Genomic DNA, 21,039 nt, shown 5'->3' on the forward strand with positions numbered 1-21,039 from the left:
ACACACAAAAATAATAAATAAAACAAAGGCAAAGTTTCAAAACCAAATGCATCTCTTTATCTAAGTTTTAGGTTTGTCATACCTGCCTTCACCTAACTTTATAGGAACATTAACATTACTGGAATTAGCAAGGTACCTGCACTGTTTTCCAGGTTTCAGCTTGCATTTTTTCCCCTCTGGTTGGTTTGCATCATAGCAACACTCATCTTTACACTGGTCACTATAGCCACAATCACATTCTTCACCTTGTTCTACCATCCCATTTCCACAAATAGGCTGGCCAGATTCTGAGGAAAATAAATAACACATGATAAACATGTATGCACACATTAATTTTATTTAAAATTTATAAACACTTTTAGATGAGATGGGCACATTCAGAGTGGTGTGTGGAGGGCTAGGCTATCTTGGTAGGTATAGTGTGGTTAACAACACTTGAAAGTGGATATCCCATGCTTCTAAATCCTATCAATGTTATAAACCAATGTCACCTAAACAATAACATTAACAACAAAAAAACTCTTTTTAGAGTTTCATCACAAAAGGAGAAAGGAAAACTTTAATGAATAAGAAAAATAAAACAAATTAGAAATCTGGAAATCATTTGGGGGTCTCAGTTTCTTAATCTGTAAGTGAGAGGATTTGATCTGATGGTTCCTTCTGTAAGTATTAACATTGTATTTAGGCTATCCCATACTGAACTTTAGTGTACAATGACTGCACTATTTATAAAGATCAGTGCCTTATTAGCCAAAAATAAACCTTTCTATAATAGAAAATTTCAAACATACATAGAAGTAAAAGAATAATTACAATGATGTCATAAACCAATCACTTAGCTTTAATAACTATCAGCAATATGTTGTAAACAACTATACCTAATATGTTAATTTGTTCTTACAAATACTCCAGGACAAATCAGAGATAAGGTAATTTTTCTTCTTAAAGTCTAACCACAATACCATTGTCACATCTAACAAAATGAACAATATGCTTAACAACATCAGTGAATCCATGTCTAATTTTCTTCAATTATCTCTTTACAATTGGTTTATTTGAACCAAGTTCCAAACAAAGTTACCCCAATCCCTTCCCAAGTGGTTGCTTTCAACTGACTTGTGTCTTCATGTTCTTTTAATATGCAACAGATTTTATTCCTTTCTTTTTTATTTTTACATTATTTATTTGTTAAAGAAATTGGGTCATTTTTTTCTATAGAATTGACTATAACAAAGTCAATAAGCAATTTTTTACAAATGTAAATTAGTTTTGCTCCTCAGTTAGACCAAACTCCTTCAGGAAGAACCATGTATTATTTATATCACTTGTAGTCCCACAGAACCTAGCAGTATTAGGCCAAATCTTGGTTCATTAAGTTTTGACTATGATCTAAAGACAGCAAATAATTTCACAAAAGTTTTTAGGCTTTCAAGTTCTGTGATTTTTGTCAATGAACTTTAAAATTAGAAGAGGAGGGCCTCCCTGCTGGCACAAGGGGTTAAGCACAGCACTGTGAAGCTATCTGCAGCCTCAGCAGCACAAGTTCAATACAGCCAGGGAGTTACCAACGTGGCATAGCAGACCTCTCCTGTTGTGCCCGCTGCTCCCCTCAGCAGTGTATTTCAACCAATCCACCTGTTCTGTTCCCCACTCTGTCGCTGGTGAATCCTCTCACCCCTTCCGGCACCTCTGGCCCATAACCCAGTTCTTGTATGCATAAATAAATAAATCTTTAAAAATGAAATAAAATCATAAAAATAAAAATCATAAAATAAAACTAGAAGATGAATGCTACAATTTGTAAATCATAAAAATCACTGAACTTTAAGTGTAGCGAATAAGAATAAAATGCTGTCACAGAGTTTGTTACTTGCTAGAAATCATATGCTATAGTACAGGCAAAACATAGACTAAACTCAGGTTTCCTAAATCTAAACCTAAAATCCAGTGCTCTTTTCTATTACAGCAAATTATGTAGAATACAGTCATAGTACAGACCTTAAATTGAGAACTAAGTACAAGGAAATACATCTCAAGCACAGGGAACCAAAAAGAGGCAGATCTGCATCAAATACATTCTAGCCTTATAGTCAGAAAGTTCCTTCTTATCCCTAGCCATATCAATTATTAAAGGAAATCTTAGAGGTAACTAAAGTTCCAGTCCTATCTTTCATATTATACCATCTCTTTTGTTCTCCAAAACTAGGAGCATGTACATATATCCTAAGTAAATTATAATGATTTTTCTAAAGTCTAGTAAAAATCATTTTTATAGGAGAAAAGGGAAAATGTAAAGTTGGAAAACCTTTGAAGCACTATTTCCTACGCATTTTTCATCTCCTATAGAAATATTACTTCAAGCCAGTTATTTAGTAAGAGCTTAACTACAAAGGTCTATTTAAATGCAAGTTACAGAAAGAATATATCTTTGCCATAATTTAAGAAACAAATTTTCTTCCCATAAAACCTACAAAGCAGTATGCTCATTTTTAAAAGTCAACTTCTATTAGAAAGCTTACTGTGAAAATACAGTTAACAAATCAATATAATTTTAAAAATGGTAATTTGGACTTCATCAGAATGTAACTTTTGTTCTAGGGAACATTCTACGAAAAGGAAGACAAGACAAGCTACAGACCTGCAGAAAAACTTTGCAAACCAGTATCTGACAAATGACTAGTATCTATATTATACAAAGCATTTCAAAACAGAAAAACATCTAATTAGAAATGTCCAGGAAACATGGACAATTCACCAAGGAAGATACAGGGATGGCAAATGTTGATGTTCAATATCTATAGTCATCACAGAAATACAAATTAAAAGCACAATGAGATATCACCATACACCTATCAGAATGAATACAAATAATGAAAATACCAAAACCCAGCAAGTATATAAAGAAATTTGATTGCTCATACATTGTTGGTGGAAATATGAAATATACATTCAGTCCCAAAAATATTTTGGCAGTTTTGTTTAAATTTAAAAAAAAAAAATTTACTATATGATCCGTGCATCAGATATGGGGCATTTGTCCCAGAGAAATACAAACTTACACTCACAGAAAAAAACATGTACAGGTTACAGCACCTATATTTATAAATGCCAAAAACTGGATGGAAATAGCCCAGATGTCTTTCAACAGGATAATGCTTAAACAACTGTAGTCTACCCATATCATGGAATGTTACTCAGCAATGGAAAGAAAAAAACCACTGATATACACACGAACTGGATGATCTCCAGGAAATTATGTTCAGCAAATAAGGCCTACTCCAAAGGCCACATACTGTATGACTCCATTAATTTAACATTTTAAAGTGACAAAATTTTAGAAATGGAGAACTGTCTAGTAGGGCAGATAAATGGAGAGCAGGAGGGAGCTGGGAATGGTTATAAAAGGGCAGCAATGAGAGTTCCTTGTGGTGATGGAACTGTTTTGTATCTTGACTATGGTAGTGAATACTGAAACCTAGACATGTGATAAAAAGTTAGTAATTACAAAATGGGCAGTTAATAATTACAAAGTTAATAATTACAAAATATTCATAATGAAATGTTGGGAAAATATACATACATACCAACAAAACAGTTGTTTCTCTTCTTCTCAAGAACTTGGCTTATATTTCTAATACTACAGAGTGAGAATTTATTGTTGTTAAGTTTGTCCCCAGATGTTGCTCTTGCATACATGATGTAATTGCCATTTTCTTTCTGTCCTAAATTCTTAGATTCTCCTGGAGTGCACTCTGTTCCAGAATCATGCTGTCAAACAGAATACAGAATTACATAAACAGAAAATAAAATAAGGTTTTCAGGTCATCTGATTAAATATAATTTTCTCATCAAAAGAACAAGTTTGTGGATGCTCTTGTAGAAAGGATCTTACAATTGTTTTATACCGTGAGTAGGAAAACAGTTTGTTCTTATGAATGGAAAAATCAGTGGAGGTCCAGCTACAACACTTTATAGCTTTGCAAATGAAGAGTAAAATGGAGGACAAACCGTCAAAAAAGTCTATTAAAAAATAAGTTCACCTACTTTTAAAACAAGTAATAGGTATATAAACTACTTTTAAAAACTAAGAAGTCCTTTAAATACATGCTAAAAGACTTGCTATGGTCAGTTCAGAGAAGACACAGGTGTAGAAAGACAGGAGTATGGAAACAAGAGAGAATGGCATAAAGGGAAGTACATACAAAATAGGCATGTAAGAGAGTTAATGATAAATAGAAACAGATATGAATGAAACACAATAATCTATTTTTTAAAGAAAATTTTGAGAAATCAGGAGGTAAAACCAAAACACCATTTTGCAGAATAAAATGTATGTGGTAATGTGTGCAGAAGTAGCTCTGGTTGCTAATAAACATTAATGAAGTATCAGATTTTCTAACAGAAAAGTACCAAGCCACAGCTCTATGAATTTCCTCAAAGTAAATACACTTATGTGACTAGAACTGGGACCAAGAAACAGAGCACTAACTGATGACAGCAGTGCCATTTCACCATCTCCCAACACCTGTCCCAGAATATGCATTTAAAAAATATGCCTCACAATTCTCCTCAAACAACAATTCAGAACACAACAGAAATGGTGGTGGGCCTCCCTGGTGGCACAAGAGGTTAAGTCTCAGCACTATCAAACTATCCACAGCCACTGCAGCATGAGTTCGATTTCCGGCCAAAGCTACCCACATGGCGCAGCAGACCTCTCCTGTCTCACCCGCTGCTCCCCTCAGCAGTGTACTTCAGTCAATCCGCCCTTTCTGCTTCCCACTCTGTCTCTGGTGAATCCTCTCACCCCTCCTCCTCTACCCCACACGTCTGGCGTACACCAGCTCTTGTATATTTATTTATGTAAATATGTCACTTTGATTTTCTACTTCAGAATCTGAAGCAGTTATTTAAAGTATGGCCTTTAGTTTCACCTTTATTCTTTCTGATACCTTTTGCCTTTCCTCTAGAAATAATTTTGTTTTTTTGTTTTTTTGTTTTTTTTTTATAGAGGCATGCTTTATTTATTTGTTTGCTGGTTTGTTTGTTTGTTTTGTTTATACATGCACTGGGTACAGTCAGAAGCGCAGGAGGGTGAGAGAATTCACCAGAGCCAGAGCGGGGAGCAGAGCAGGCAGAAGGACCGAAGTACACTGCTGAGGGGAGCAGCAGGCGGCAGGAGAGGTCTGCACGCCATGTGGGACCCTCCTCCGGTGGCCGGGGAGCAGCCGGGGATCGAACCGGCGCCGTAGAGGCCGCGGGCAGCTTCGCAACCCAGCGCTCAACCGCTGCGCCACCGGGGAGGCCCTAGAAATAATTTTGAATTTAACAACTCTTCATTCTCCAATATATATAATCTTGCCTTTTGTTTTCAGTTATAGAATTCAGTTTGATTTCTTATAATAATGTTTAGAACTAGAACTATTCTCAACATTACTCTTTTAGAAAAAGAAGTCCCCAAAAGAGTCTCTTAATGTCATTACAAAATATCTTATCACCCTTCAGTAAATATTAGAGTTGTTCAATATTATACAAGAATGAATTAAATTATAACATTAAAAAAAATGAGTTAAGCACTGTCCCTAGCCCTCAAAAGACTTATATTCTATTTTAAATGGGTAGCAAATTGTGATGTGCCTGCCTAATCTGACTCATAAATAATCTGTCTCATAAATCCATTACAGATTGCTAACAGTTATCACTTTACTGGTCCAGAGGATATTGTAACGGGTAATCATCAATGGCCAGGGAAGAGGAACAGGTTGTAAACAAGCATGCCAGCTATTTGTCATCCTCAGAAAATGGAATTAATAAGCACACAATAAGCAAACCATGAAATAGTAAAATAAAGGTCATCTTGATTTGTACTCCAAAAAAGTGTTGTGAGAGTTCAAATAAAGAGAATGGCTTCACAATAAAACTATAATCTTGATTTGACAGAAAAACAGAAAATTTTTACAACTATTTGGTCTATTTTCTATCTGATTTGTATTTAATCACATGTATTTTTTCATATAACATTTGAACTATACCATGTGTAGCTTAATAGTGTAGGGTAAGCACAGAAAAACTTGATTTTTAAATAACTATAGGCTATTCCACACTTCCTATCCAATATTCCAATTTGGCTATTTAAAATTTTTTACTATTATAAATGAAATTGCAATACACTTATTTTTATTTTCAAAACATACATAATGTTTGACAGATTCTCCATTTATTTCCTTTAGGAGGATTTCCAGAGATAGTGTTACCAAGTTAAATGTTGAACATTTTAAGTGTCTTGATACATACTGTCAAACTACCTGACAAAGGGACCATATTAATTTACATTATATAACATGGATCAAGATATTTCAATAAGGAGAAATGGGAAAGAATGACTTCTAGCAGAAGGAAAGTTTTAATGGACTACACATATCTATTTGACTAGAGTGGGAGATAACACTTGAAAATATATTTGGATCCAAATTATGAAAACCGCTAAATGCTAAGATAAGGAATTTTTATTAGCAGGCACTGGAAGTAAAGTCAAAAATAGAAGTGACATGATCAGAACTACACCTGGACAAAGAATAAATCAATGTTGCAAAAATGGAACTATATTAGAATTTTTACATCGAGACAGGGAACTTTTCTCATTCATGATTACAACTTTCCACAAGAAAACTTATAAAGTAGTGAACATTAGGTGTGCAATATAAATATTTGAAGTAGGATAAACAAACACAAGGGATAGTATGAACCACTCAGGGAGAAAGTAATATTGACACAGTACAAATATATAAAAGAAGACAGATTTCAAATAAAGATATCAAGGGATACAAGCTCAGGAATTTATGGCTCTGAATGATCCTACTATTAAATTACTAAGCAACTATTTCTAAGCATATGTATGGTACAGTACACCACATGCACAAAGGAATGGGTGAGAGTGAGCATGGCTGTCATTAAAAGTAGTCTGCTATAATAGGAAAAGATAGCAAGTAGGTAAAGACTGAACCAATTCATCCATTAAGTAATAATATAGCATTGATGTACTAAAAACACCTCTCTGGCAGCTGAGTAGGGACCATTAAACAGAAAATGAAGAGAATAGATCAGCTTCCCTACTCCAAGTGTGGTCCAGAAATTACCAGCAGTAGCATCACCTGGGAGTATCTTACAATGGTAGAAACTCAAGCCCCACCAAAGGTGCATTGAAACAGAATCTGTATCTTCACATTTTCTGTGATTTGTCTGTACATTAAAATTTGAGAGGCCCCAGAATAAAGAAAGAGTATTTGGAAGAGTGCTTACTACAACTCCCCTAGTTAGGGTTGGAACCCAGAGAACTGGGAGAACAGGGAGAACTGGGAGAAAAGGGCATTTAATACTGCCTTGTAAATGCAAATTAACCATGAACAACAATTCTCCATCTCTAAAATTTCTAAAATTTTAAATATACTTTTAAGAATAGATCACAAAAACAGTCAAGAGGTAGAGAGAGATTAAACATGCTTTAAATCTTCTAAGAATAATAATCTATCAATTTCAAACTGAGACTTAGAAGGGGAAAGACTTCCAATTTAGTGAGAAGTAACTTATATTTTACAAATTGGGGGGAAATCAGAGAAGTGCTTTAGAGGGCTTTATACAACAAGAATAAAAAATTTTACTAAACTAAAAAACTTTAAAGAAATTGAACTCAAATCATTTTTATAAGTTATAAGGCACATTTAAAATAAACTTACTCTCACCCTCCCGTGCAGCTGGCCTGTACCCTGGGTTCGTATATATAAATAAATAAATCTTTAAAAAATTAAAAAATAGGGCCTCCCCAGTGGCGCAGCGGTTGAGCGCTGGGTTGTGAAGCTGCCCGCAGCCTCTGCAGCCAGTTTGATCCCCGGCTGTTCCCCGACCACTGGAGGAGGGTCCCGCATGGCGCGCAGACCTCTCCCGCCGCCCACTGCTCCCCTCAGCAGTGTACTTCGGTCCTTCCGCCTGCTCTGCTCCCCGCTCTGGCTCTGGTGAATTCTCTCACCCTCCCGCGCTTCTGACTGTACCCAGTGCTTGTATGAATAAATAAATAAATCTTTAAAAAAAAAATTAAAAAATAAATAAACTTACATATTGTTTTCAAATAAAATTTTCCTATTGTTTTTCAATAAGCCCTAAAATCACCAAAAAATACTTTCATATTGCAAAATTTAAAATAGCAATACCATTCCATAGTGGAGAAAGACAAATCTAGTATAAATTGTAATAACACTTTAACAGAAACCAAGCTAAAAACAAAAATTCAAAGTGAACTTTAAACAATGAAAAGTGATTCTAATTCAACAACTATTTGAATAAATCATGTACTAGATACTGTTCTAGAGTCAGAAAACATATACTTGAAACATATTATAAATCAATGTCACATCAATAAAATTTGTTTTAAAACCCTAAATATTCATATGTACTTGTTTTCACGGTAAGCAACAAGAACAAAAATCACTCAACATAAAAGTTAGGTTAATAACTTTTTTAAATTCTAGTAATTAGGCAATACTTACTGGAGATCCAAAGTTATGTCCAACTTCATGAGCAAAAGTAATGTGAGAGACTTTGGGGGGCACATGAGACCCATAGTTCTGAACAGTAATAATTCCAGTGTTTAAGGACTTCCTCTTACCATCTGAATAGAGCTTACTTTTTTCACATATTCCTCCAGAGCTTCCTAATTCAGAACAAAATATGGCTACGTTAGCCTCTATTTCCCATCAAAAAAGATTCTCTAATATACACTACATTAAATTAAAAATATGTCATATTTTCATTGGCACCCATATATATCAAATACTCAAAAGTTTGTTTAGTCTAACATTCAGAAAGTATTTGAAATAAAAGTTTTAATGGCACATATTTAAAGAAATTCCCAGGATTAATTACATATTTTCATAAAAAATATTAATGGTGGTTGTTTGGGGAGGGGGATGGATAGAGAAATAGGGAGTAAAGGGTATCAATTTTCAGTTATTAAATGAATAAGATCTGAGCATCTAATGCATAACATGTTGACAATAGTTAAATACACTGTATTGTATTAATTAAATTGGCCGAATATAACTTAAACATTCTCACACATGAAAAAAAGGTAAATATGTGGAGTGATGATACACAGTTAACTGGAAGGGGGATCCTGTCACAATCTATACTAATGTTAAATCATCACTATGTGCACTTTTAATATCCAACAATTTTAACTGATAGTTATGCCTCAAAAAAGCTGGGGAAAAGAAAAGAATTATGTCACACAGATATTAAAAAAAGGAAGGGTAAGGAAAGAGAAGGGGTAGAAAGAAAGAGAATAAATGTGGCAAAATCTTAACTGATTATCAGGAGTTCACTCTCTAACTCTCAAAGTTTTGATAGGCTTGGACTTTTTTCAAAAATAAGCTCAAATAATTGAATTATTTTCCAATGTGTTTTGAGAATACTTTCAGTTTTTAAAAGATAACCCAACAATCCAGTCAAAAAATGAGCAGAAGAGCTAAAAAGAAACTTCTCCAGAGAGGAAATGCAAATGGCCAATAAGTAAATGAAAAAATGTTCAATATCCTTTATATTCAGGGAAATGCAAATCAAAACCACAATGAGATACCACCTTATGCCAGTGAGAATGGCACATATCAAAAACACTTAACAAAAACAAATGTTGGAGAGGATGTGGAGAAAAAGGAACTCTCCTGCACTGCTAGTAGGAATGCAAACAGGTCCAATCACTATGGAGAGCTGTGTGGAAGTTCCTTAAACTACTAAAAATGGAGCTACCCAGCAATTCCACTCCTAGGGATCTACCCAAAGGACAAAAAAACACTCACAAAAACAAATGTTGGTGAGGATGTGGAGAAAAAGGAACTCTCCTGCACTGCTAGTAGGAATGCAAACTGGTCCAAACATTATGGAGAGCTGTGTGGAAGTTCCTCAAACTACTAAAAATGGAGCTACTCAGCAATTCCACTCCTAGGGATCTACCCAAAGGACACAAAAACACTCATTCAAAAGGATACCTGCACCCCTATGTTTACTGCAGCACTATTTATAATAGGTAAGACTTGGAAACCACCCAAATACCCAAAAACACATGACTGGATCAAGAAGAGGTGGTATATATACACAATGGAATACTGTTCAGCAATCAAAAAAGATATACTCATGACATTCACAGCAACATGGATGGAGCTAGAAGGGATTATGCTCAGTGAAACAAGCCAGAAGAAAAAAGAAAAATATCGAATGGTTCCACTTACAGGAGGAATACAGGGGAACCAAATAAGGGACCAGGGGGGAAAAATAATAACAATAAATAGAAAAAAAAAAAAAAAAAAAAGCCGGCAGCTATAAATCAGAGACATTCTGCAGGGGAGCGAGAAGGAGAGGGATCAAAACTGGAAAGGGAAGACCACAAGGGACTATGACGATGGCGCATGGGTGAACTAGTGGTGGGAATTCTATAAGGACCACACCTGAGAGGAGAAAGCAAAATTGTACAAAAATGAACAATAATGTAAAATATACATAAAATAAACAAATAAAAGAAAACCCAGATTTCCATTTATGTATATGAAATCATTTTGTAGTTTATGTTTCCATTAACAGAAACTTAAGAACTTAATACCAAAATGAAAGTGCTCTCATATTTAAAGAGAGTTAATATCAAAAAATTGCAAAACATGAAACCACTGGTCAATCCATGCCTATGTACACACTATACTAACAAGACCATATAGTCTCTTAAAAATCTATAAAAGATTTTGGTGAGCAATTATTTAGTTTACATTCATATTGAAAAGGTTTCAATTTTTACTAAAATATAATCAAATGGCTTGGGATATTCTGATGACCAATCATATAATTTCACATTAGCTTTCTCTATGCAAAGTTAACAAACAAGTCATTAAACCATTAAAAATGTTAATATGCATAATCCCTGAGAAAACAGATAATAGAAAGCAATTTAAAACAGATCTGAAAGAATGACATGCAGTAAAACTGCTGCCTTATTCCTTTTTATATTACAAAATATATGGCAGCAAAATATAAATTTGAATTACTGTTATAACTTAGGAAGGAAGCTGAAATAATGTACTTCACAGAAAAACTGAAAGACTAAGCCAAATGCAGACTGTAAGCAGCAAAGGTTTGAAAACCTTATGATATTCAAAACTTAGTATCTTTTCTACACAGAACTGAATAGAAAGAAAACAAAGATTTATTAATATTTAATAAATTTTCTTAAGCTACTTCTACTTTTGGAGGTAATTTCTAACGACTCTTACCAGTATTTCTAGAAACTAGAAAAGATATGAAGAAGCAGTATATGTGTAATAATTATATTCTATATATTATAATTTAAAAAAAATAGTAAATTAATATCCTGCCTTAGTGAAGATTTGCCATATGCAAATTGTTCCATTTCGGTACTGTCAAACTTGAATTAAGCAGACTCCACACTGCAAATCCTTATCAGTTAAAAAAAAGTGAATAGTGTATTAAAAACTCTGATAATATAGTCTTCTGTATTTTTAAGATGTATCTAAACAAAAGATCATATATAAATTTGCTGAAATGAAATCTTCGTGATTCATACATTACCTAACTTAAACAAGTGCTTTTGATTTTAGTGACTATTGCTTATAGGAAAGTTTAATATTTCTTACAGACTAATAGCATATGTTGGGATAACTCAATTATACAGGAAGAAGTAAAATGCTGTATCTAATTTTATAAACTAGGCTTCAATTTGTTAAAAAAAACTAATTTCAAGGGCCTCCCCTGGTGGCGCAGGTGGTTGAGCACCGTGCTGTAAAGCTGTCCGCAGCCTCTGCAGCACCAGTTTGATCCCAGCCAACCAGCAAGGTCTGCCCATATGGCGTGCAGACCTCTCCTGTCGCGCCTGCTGCTCCCTTCAGCAGTATATTTCATCAGTCTGCCTGTTCTGTTCCCAGTTCTGTCTCTGGTGAATTCTCTCACCCTCCCGCACATCTGGCCTGTACTCCAGTTCTTGTATAAATAAATAAATAAATAAATAAATAAACCTTTAAAAAAAATACTAATTTCGATATGCCTGAAACTTAGTTAAGTGATACAATATCACATATACCTCTACCTAAACCATTACTTGTTCAGTAATTGATTTATATAATAAATTTAAGATTTTACTACAGTCATCCTTAAAAAATACAAATTGTGAATTAACAATGAGAAGGGTAAAATGTTTTCTATATAAGTCAAAAAGCAATTGTTGATGAATGGATGACTCAATGATCAGCAAAGAAACATAACATTTTCTTTCTCCAGGATTGTCTGAGAGCTAAAGTCACAGAATATCAGTCCTAAACTTTAAAATAGACAACCCATCAAAGAAAAGAAAACTCCATGGCTAATAAAATACTTTGAAAGACTCCATAAATACAGTTTTGATGTAAACAGACCTAAACACCTAAATAGTAGTGTGACCACACAATATTTATCTGAGCAGTAATTCTGAACTAGATAGTAGCAGCACTCCCAGAGAGGTTATTAGGAAATGTGAAGAACACTCTTGTCTTTCATGCCTGAGAAGCAGTAGTCAAATGTAATGGGTAGGGAACAGAGATGTCAAACTTCCTGCAAGGGACAATCCAAACCTGCACAAAATGCCAATATTAACTGTCTTGTTAAATATTCTAATGATATAATTCTTCTAGCCTTGTAATTAGACTTACACACTGTAACAGATTAAGATCAATAGGCTCTAGGTTATCTTCAGAACTCCATGTTGAGCTCTGTATATGTCTTGAAGTACCAGTACGCAAAAATTTCTGAACTAAAAAAAAAAAATAAAAGAAGACAACTTTTGACAAAATAATCTTCATAGAGGAATACTGAGGTCAGAGGTTCAGAATTTAATTAAAGAGATGAATTCCAGAGCCAGCCTTATCCAATGACCTAACCAAACTGAGGCCCATTCATTAACTGATTAACATTCATATGAACAATATATGAGCAGAATGTATCTTAATAAACAAACCAAAAAAAAAATGGCCCCTCAAATGATGAGTTAAAAGGGTGCAGCAAATGAAGCAGAACCAAAGGATTATCAAAAATACAACATTTACTTTGTTAAGGAACCAATGTTTCAGTTTCTAAATGCTGAAGCTACCTATTTACCACAGAACTTTCTTTATACTAGGGTAAAAAAAAGTTCAATCTTTTTAGATTCATATACAAGATTAACTTTGTTCTGGAGACCAGACGACCCTTTTTGGGTCTCTTCTAGGTCCTATATATCAATAATTTTAAGTAGGAGCCCCCAGCTAGCCCAGTTCACACATGTTTCTACTTATTATGGAGTTGGGTAGGAGGTATTATTTTCCTCATTAAGGAAACTCAAGGCTGGGTCCAACTATAGTATCACATTAAATGAGAATAAAAAGTAGTATAAAGAAAGACTTAGAAATAGGAAACCTACTATTCAATTGCTTTTCCCAGAGTAGCTGAGTCAGTGAGAAAAACTATAGCTAATGATTTGAGTAACTATTCTGTGAAAATTAACAAAATGACAAAATCCTTCCCACCACCATACCTACAGATTTAAATGAAATTAAGTTAAATAAATAAGAATCTAAATAAATTAAGCCAAATCAAAATAAAACAAAGATTAAAAAACACTAACAGATGACAAACTGAATGAATAGATCAGCTATAAAAAATTATTTAAAATAAAAACAAGATAACAAGTAAGCATTACTGAGATCTAGGCAGAAATATGAAGTCTCAAAGGAAGGGTAAAGACAGAAGAAATTACTATGGAAAAATAAACAAGATCAAGCAAAAGGCTGTATCTGAATTTATAGAGACAAAACAGACAAGAACCCTGTCTCTTAGCTTCCAATCTAATGCTCTTCCCATTATGTCATAATAACCCAAAATGATATCTACATATTATAGAGTAATATTATTTTATAAGTCCTCTTTCCTAGGAAAAAAGGAAATGGAGTCCATAAAACATCTACTAAGATGCAGAAAACATTTTAATTTATTAGAAATGTCTTAGAAAGAGAAAGCTAGGATGTTATAATATATATTACCTAGTAAAATAACTACCAAATGCACTGATCCTGGAGTCAAAAGGTCCAGATTCGAGGTTTTGTGTGATAGTAAGTTGGTCACAAAGTCTCTGAAACCAAGTTTCCTCATCTGTAGAAAGCAGGTAATAATACTTCACCTTCAGAAGGGTATTGTAATGATCAATAAGACCAAATATATAAAGTTCCTTATTAAAAAAAATAAAATGTAGGTTAAATATAAAACTCAATTTAGCTAGTCTGCAGGCAAAGGATTGAAGAAGAAAGCTAGCTGTTGATGTTATATCCAGGCAGATGCTTTATACTAGAAAAAGTTGAGTTAAAGGAACAAAGATCTCTCTTTCCCACTCTGGCACCCCTTTCTTCTATCCCTAGCTAGCCCCTTTTCAGAAGTGTTAGAAAAAGTATCCAAGGAGCTGGAGTTGGAGATTTAAACAGAGAAAGGAAAGTCTTAGACAAAGATCCCCAATAATATGCCCCAACATTTTCATATACAAGTAAGAGCCAAATGCTGGCTGCTTCAATAAAATGAACAACACTACAAATGATGGTTGAGATATCATTAAAATAAGATAACAAAAAATAATTGTTCCCAATATTCCTTTTGCTTTTGGTTTCAAAACTAAGAACTACCTTTCCATCATAAAATTATTTATTTCAGCTACTAACTGTACCAAATATTGGAATATCTCCCTGTAAGTAATCATTTTCAAAATAAAATAGACTCATCTTTTTTAAAATTATATTATGTTTATGAATCTCACCTATCCCAAGTAGTATAAATTAAGATATTGTATAGGCATCCTTTTCTCCTGTATTCTATAAAATTCAAACTGCCCAAAAAATTGCTTTTGTTTCAAGTGTTAAGTCAAGACAGAGACAGACTACCTGAAGGTGCTCCAACCCAAGCCAGACCAAGAACACCATCATCAAAATCTCGGTCTGTGAAGACATAGGCCAAACAGTAGTCATCATGATTCTGTTCTGAATTCAATTCCAGAAACTTCTCCACACCAATATTTGGGAAACGGAAGGGATTTGTTGGGTCCTTTTCATCAGCAGTTGTGTTGATCTAAAATGCAAACAATCATTTAAATAGGCAATTAATATTAGCAGGACCTTAGTGTTAAGTTTCTACTAATCTCCTGCATCCTCCTGGACAAAATGATTCAATCAGGCTAGAATTAAGCCTTTTACAGTTGTGCCCACTGCCCCCATCCCTGAGCTGATCTTAGACATCAAGAATGCAGGTAAGGGAATTAAAACTGAATATGTTAAATTTCTGAGCAAGTATTCACCAGACTTCTCAACACTTGTGATGGAAAAACAAGTTTTATTCCAAACTTCTAATAAAGTAAGTATGGTTCTCAAAATTTAATTTTCTGAGCAAGTCTTTTAGTGCTGATCTCCTACATATATATGGTGATGTGGTATAAGGACATAAAACCCTGTGTTTTAGCTAATTACTACAACATAAAACAGACAAATTTTTATCTTGGTTCTCCTTGCCTAGAGAGTCATATGAGTCAAACCCAACTAACTGCAAGATCAGTTTTTTACCCTGAAAATGTGGACAAGAAGTTTATTTTCTTTTAACTGACAATTCCTTTTTCTTACTGTTCATCAGAAGAATGTTTCTTCTAATACTTAGCTATTATATTCCTGGCGCAAGTTCCTCCTTCACAATCTGAAGAATAGTGGGTTTTGATTCCAAACTTCTAAACAAAAGCTTTCATTTATTAGTTGCTGTCTCCTTTCCGAAACAACTGCCTACCCTTTGAAATCCTAAAACAATTTGGCTTTCAGCAAGTAAGTTCAGAGAATTATATTCAAGATTGTTGACAGAGATTAAAAGGGATAAGTATGAAAGTAAACATTTTTTAAAAGGCAAACCTCAGTCTACTGAAAATGTCAGTTGTAAGAAAAGGATTAAATGAAAAGTATGATCCTTTTAGGATCCAGACCCTTCAATAAAACCAAAAGCTTAGAAGCAGAATGGCAAAACCACCACTGAGGAGCAACTGCCTAAGTAGAGATTTAAAAATATGTGGTTTCTCCATTAACAATAAACCAAAAGCAACCAGTAATGGTCATCTAATACACATACCCAAAAATCCAAAAGCAAGTACACTATATATTATAAACAGCCTATGCTTAGTAACATGTTGTAGATAGTTTTTTACCATTAAACATAGAAATGTAATTCTATAATATAAGCTACAAGTAAAAATTGAACCTTATATTTTAGTTACCTCTATTAAAAATGAGATGATTAATATTTAAATATTTGCTAATACAAATTTCAATTCATTTACTAGAGGAGATCTAAACTAAAATTTCAATCTCAGTTAAAAGCCTGGAAACAACTGTCACATTTATACACATGCAATTCTTTGCAATGCAAATAATTTTACTCAAAAAATGTGCTTCACTTAAATTTTTCCAGGGGTTCCCTATTTTTTACTACTTGGCACTTTATTGCTCTACCTACTAAACACCAATACTTATACCACTTCTCACTTTTACTTGTTCATTTAAAGGTTCACATTACTCTCAAAATACACGAAAGCAATTGATTATGAATAGTTCTTATAATATATATTATATTTCACCTTAAAACACACAATTTAAAATTTAATCATACCACATCTAAAAGTAAGGACTACCTTTAGCTATATTATTACATATGTTACATCTGTGCACTAAAATTATAATCTACTCAATCATATTTTAAGAAAAATAGAAGCACAAATACAAAGAAACCCTACAGTAAGACTTCTGTTAAATTAAATTTTTAAACTCAGATTATCTAGTTTATAAATTCAAATTCTTAAAAGCTATAAGCACTGAAAGAATTCATATTTAGAAAATTTTTCATTTAGCCTGATTTTGTAAGTAATTGAATGTTTTCTTACTATTTAAACATTAAAACTAATATCAGTAACTCTGTGGCTCTGAATCAACCCTCCTCAAAATGTGTTCTATAGCTCTTTGGAGTTTCAGTTGATGTTAATACAAAAAAGGTACAAGGTCAAATTAATTTAGAAAAATATGAGTTTCTTTCCTGAAGAACCTCTCCAAAATTGAGATATGGTAGTATGCACTATGTATTTTAAGAAGAGATAGTGCTAAATGTTTTTTCCAAATTTCAATTGTATCAACCACTGTATCTGTCCTTCCCAACCCTGGAGAATCAAATGGAACACATGCTGAAAAAAATATTGCACATGTCAAATCTTAAGAAACAGGGGAATGATACCAAGATGGAAAATATCAAGTATTATATCTATATATTTGGAGAGGTTAAGGCTTTCCAACTAGCATGCTGTTCATACTATACTTCTTTTGTAGTCCAAATTAAAGTCCTATAAATTTCAATTTTATTTTAAATCATAAACCCATGTATTCTCATATTTGTGTGTGTGTATAAGCCAAGAGTAAAGATAAACTGCATCAGTACACAGAACTCAAACTCTTTAATGCATAATGATGAAATAAAAAGCAAGCATTTTTCTTTGTGTAAACACGGCATTTATTGTTGCTCTTTTTTAATGTTTTAGCTACTGAAATTCCTTACTCTTATGCGTTTCACCATGAAACTGATGTTACGGATCCCAGAGAAGTCTGTGGTCTGGTAAATTGTATCAATTGCTTTAACATGACTGGATATCTATCAATTAAAAAAAAAAAAGTACATTTTAGAGGCAATACTGAAATGTGAAAAGATTTGAGTTACAATTTCCCAAATCAAGAATTATTCATGTTCCACCACATTCAAATTTTAAAATGTTTACAACATAAACTGGATAAAAAAAGATTAGTGAGCTGGAGCTAAAGGAAGATTGTATGCCTTTTCCAGATTCTTCTCTAACCAAAAACAAACATGCGCTCTTGCTTCAGTCATAAAAAGCTTTGTTTCACAAAGCTCCATGCCTTCTCACATGCTGTTTTCTTATGCCTAGAGAATACTTATTCTTCAGACTCAGCTCAAACATCTTCTATAAGATCTTTCCTGATAATATGAAGACATCAGTCATTCGCTGACTTTAGTGTTTCTACTGCAGCACTAGTACACATTCTGTACATTTTGTTGACCACTTTCTATCTACCAGGCACTGTGTAGGTGCTGGAGACAGAGTGGTGAGATAATAGAGAAAATTCCTATCAAGTTACAGAGCTTTATTCTAGAAGGAAGAAGTTACATAAATATAAAGAAAATATATTCAGATTTTGCTATATTTTAAAAGGAGATAAAAATTGTAAAAGAACATGAAAAGATCCTGTTTACCTAGCTGACTCACAACTAAACTCTCTACTGTATATAATCTTGCCACCTCCATTAACAAAGAGTACTCTTGCTGCCATTATGTGAAAACATATATTTGAACTTTCAAAATTATTTTAAAATAAATTATATAAACATGATAGTCAAAGAGAAGCACGAACAATAATTTCAAAAGTAGTCCAGGTTAGCAAACATTAGGGTCCACTATAAAATCATGCCAATGTTAGTTTGGCTTAGTAATCAAGCCCCTACCCATTTCTCACTGTTTCTACTCCATTCCCAACAGCAGTAGTTCAAACATTTTCCCACAGATGATTACACTTCATACTCTGGAGAGTTCATCTTCTCTTTCACTTAAATTTTTCTATATTTATCCATTTATATCTTCCTCAAAGGGAAACACTTCCTTAAAGGTAACTTTTCTTAATTCCTGACCCCAATTCCCTATTGAATCATCAAGAACACTGTTTCACATACAATTTTCTTTCTCATATATTACACTGCGTCTCTACTAGATCATTTTTCTCTCCCTAATTTGCTCATATATTCACCAGCCTCCATTCACCCCCAAATATTCATACTTATCTATTTTTCATATATTTGAAAACCTCTTTGCTTCTGCCAACCCATTCCTTATTATTCACAATGCTTTTACCCTCACAACTCTATCAAAAACTTGCTGAAAGTTTATCAGTAATGTTCTAGCAAATAAAAATGAATGGTACTTTGCACCTTTATTCAGAATTGAGGTATAACTGACAAATAAAATGATAAACTATTTAAAATGTACGTCATGATGCTTTGATACATATTGTGAAAAGGTACCCATCTAACTAATTAACACATAGTAGTCATTCTCTTTGATAGCTCTGCAATATGACAGTATTAGTGATGCATTTTTTTAATTTGTTTCTCCTTTAGCTAATGTTATTTGATCGCTAAACTCTTTTAACTGTTCTATGTTTTACCCACTAGTTTCTCCTCGTCCTATTTACCATATACCAGTATCAGTCCCTAGTGTCTCTCCTTTTGATTTCATTCTCTCCCATTATTTTAACCTTCTTTTAAACCCCTGAATTCCATGCAGTAAGCTCACAAGTTCTATATTTTTAATATCCTAAGGAATGACATCTGGCTTTAAATATGTCTAAAATTAAGTTTATCACCACCACCACCAAAATGAATTCACCATTTATAGTATCGGCACCATCATCCCCTCGGCCTCAATTCTAGGAGTCAAAACGAATCATCAAACTCTCACTGGATACCTTCAATATTCTGAATATCTCCCAAAAAATTACAGTTGAATGAGCATTGAGAAGGTATAAATACAAGTAATGTGACTTAGAAACGATAAGTAAAGTTTTCAATACCGAATAGAAATTAGATTATTTCTTATTGGAAGAATTCCTCTACTTTTCCACCGTCTTTAAAGTCCAAATGAAAATTCAACCCTAACATCCAGTGTCATGTCCTTTATGAAATCATTTTCTTACACATCTCTTTTGAATGACACTAAAAAATCCCAATAGGTCCTTCATTATCTGTGTACCTATCTTACACAGTTTATCATATCACAATTGAAAATACATACTTTTTTTTCCCAAAGCAGATATGCACTAACTTTAATTTTTAGAGGAAAATGTAGGTATAATGAAAACTCTTAAAATAGTAACAATATTACAAATACCTGGGCAATCACAGCCTCACGTGTTCCATAATATTTAAAGAACAGATGATCAGTCTGAATATAAAGCTGACAAGTATTTCTTTCAGCTGAAGTTGTACGCTTTTTCCTCAGGAGTTCTGGACCATTAACAATATGTTCTTCTTGAGGTGTCTATATGTCAAAATGAGAGTCATTTCTGATAATTATCATACTTCACTATTGTTAATTGTATATAGTTAAGACCAAACATTATAAATAACTTCACATTCTGCTTTATTATACATAGGCATTTCTCCAACTGTTAAAAATTCTTCATAAACATAATTTTCAGTCTTTGAAAATTCTACTATACAGATGACTTATTAATTCAAGCAATTGTTTCATTTTTAAACATTTTCAAAACCAACCTTTCACTACATAATCATTTAGACAAGTTTTATAGGGCCTCCCTGGTGGCACAGGGGTTAAAGTCTCAGTGTTATCAAGCTATAGCCAGCCATTGCAGTATGAGTTCGATCCCCAGCCAGGGAGCTAACCCACATGGCACAGCAGACCTCTCCCATCTCGCCCATTACTCCCCTCAGCAGTGTATTTCAATAAATCCGCCTGTTCTGCTCCCCACTGTGTCTCTGGTGAATCTTCTCACCCCCTGGAGCTCTGGCCTATACCCCAGTTCTTATATGCATAAATATATAAAAATAAATCTTTTAAAAAATAAACAAGTTTTGGGCCACCCTGGTGGCACAAGGGGTTAAGCACCACACTATGAAGCAATCCGCAGCCTCTGCAGCACAAGTTCAATCTCCAGCCAGCAAGAGAGCTACCCACATGGCACAGCAGACCTCTCCTGACTCGCCTGCTGCTCCCCTCAGCAGTGTGCTTCAGTCAATCTGCCTGTTCTGTTCCCCACTGTCTCTGGTGAATCCTCTCACCCCCGCATCTCTGGCCTGTACCCCAGCTCTTGCATGCATAAATAAATTGTTAATAAA

General features: G+C 33.8%; 1 protein-coding gene across 1 annotated transcript in view; it reads right to left on the bottom strand.

Moving 5' to 3' along the window:
* The window catches only part of ADAM10 (ADAM metallopeptidase domain 10), a 100,064-nt gene that overhangs the window by 24,947 nt on the left and 54,078 nt on the right, over positions 1-21,039 (bottom strand). Inside the window, exons 6-11 of the mRNA XM_037502573.2 lie at positions 20,072-20,221; positions 17,674-17,766; positions 14,985-15,168; positions 8,541-8,704; positions 3,585-3,768; positions 137-287 (exon numbers count right to left, since the gene is read on the bottom strand). Of these exons, the coding sequence (XP_037358470.2) occupies positions 137-287; positions 3,585-3,768; positions 8,541-8,704; positions 14,985-15,168; positions 17,674-17,766; positions 20,072-20,221 (926 nt within the window). The remainder of the gene's footprint in view (positions 1-136; positions 288-3,584; positions 3,769-8,540; positions 8,705-14,984; positions 15,169-17,673; positions 17,767-20,071; positions 20,222-21,039) is intronic.

The sequence above is a fragment of the Talpa occidentalis genome, unplaced genomic scaffold, assembly GCF_014898055.3.
Source record: "Talpa occidentalis isolate TD23 unplaced genomic scaffold, MPIMG_talOcc4v2.1 talOcc4.11, whole genome shotgun sequence".
Lineage (NCBI taxonomy): Eukaryota > Metazoa > Chordata > Mammalia > Eulipotyphla > Talpidae > Talpa > Talpa occidentalis.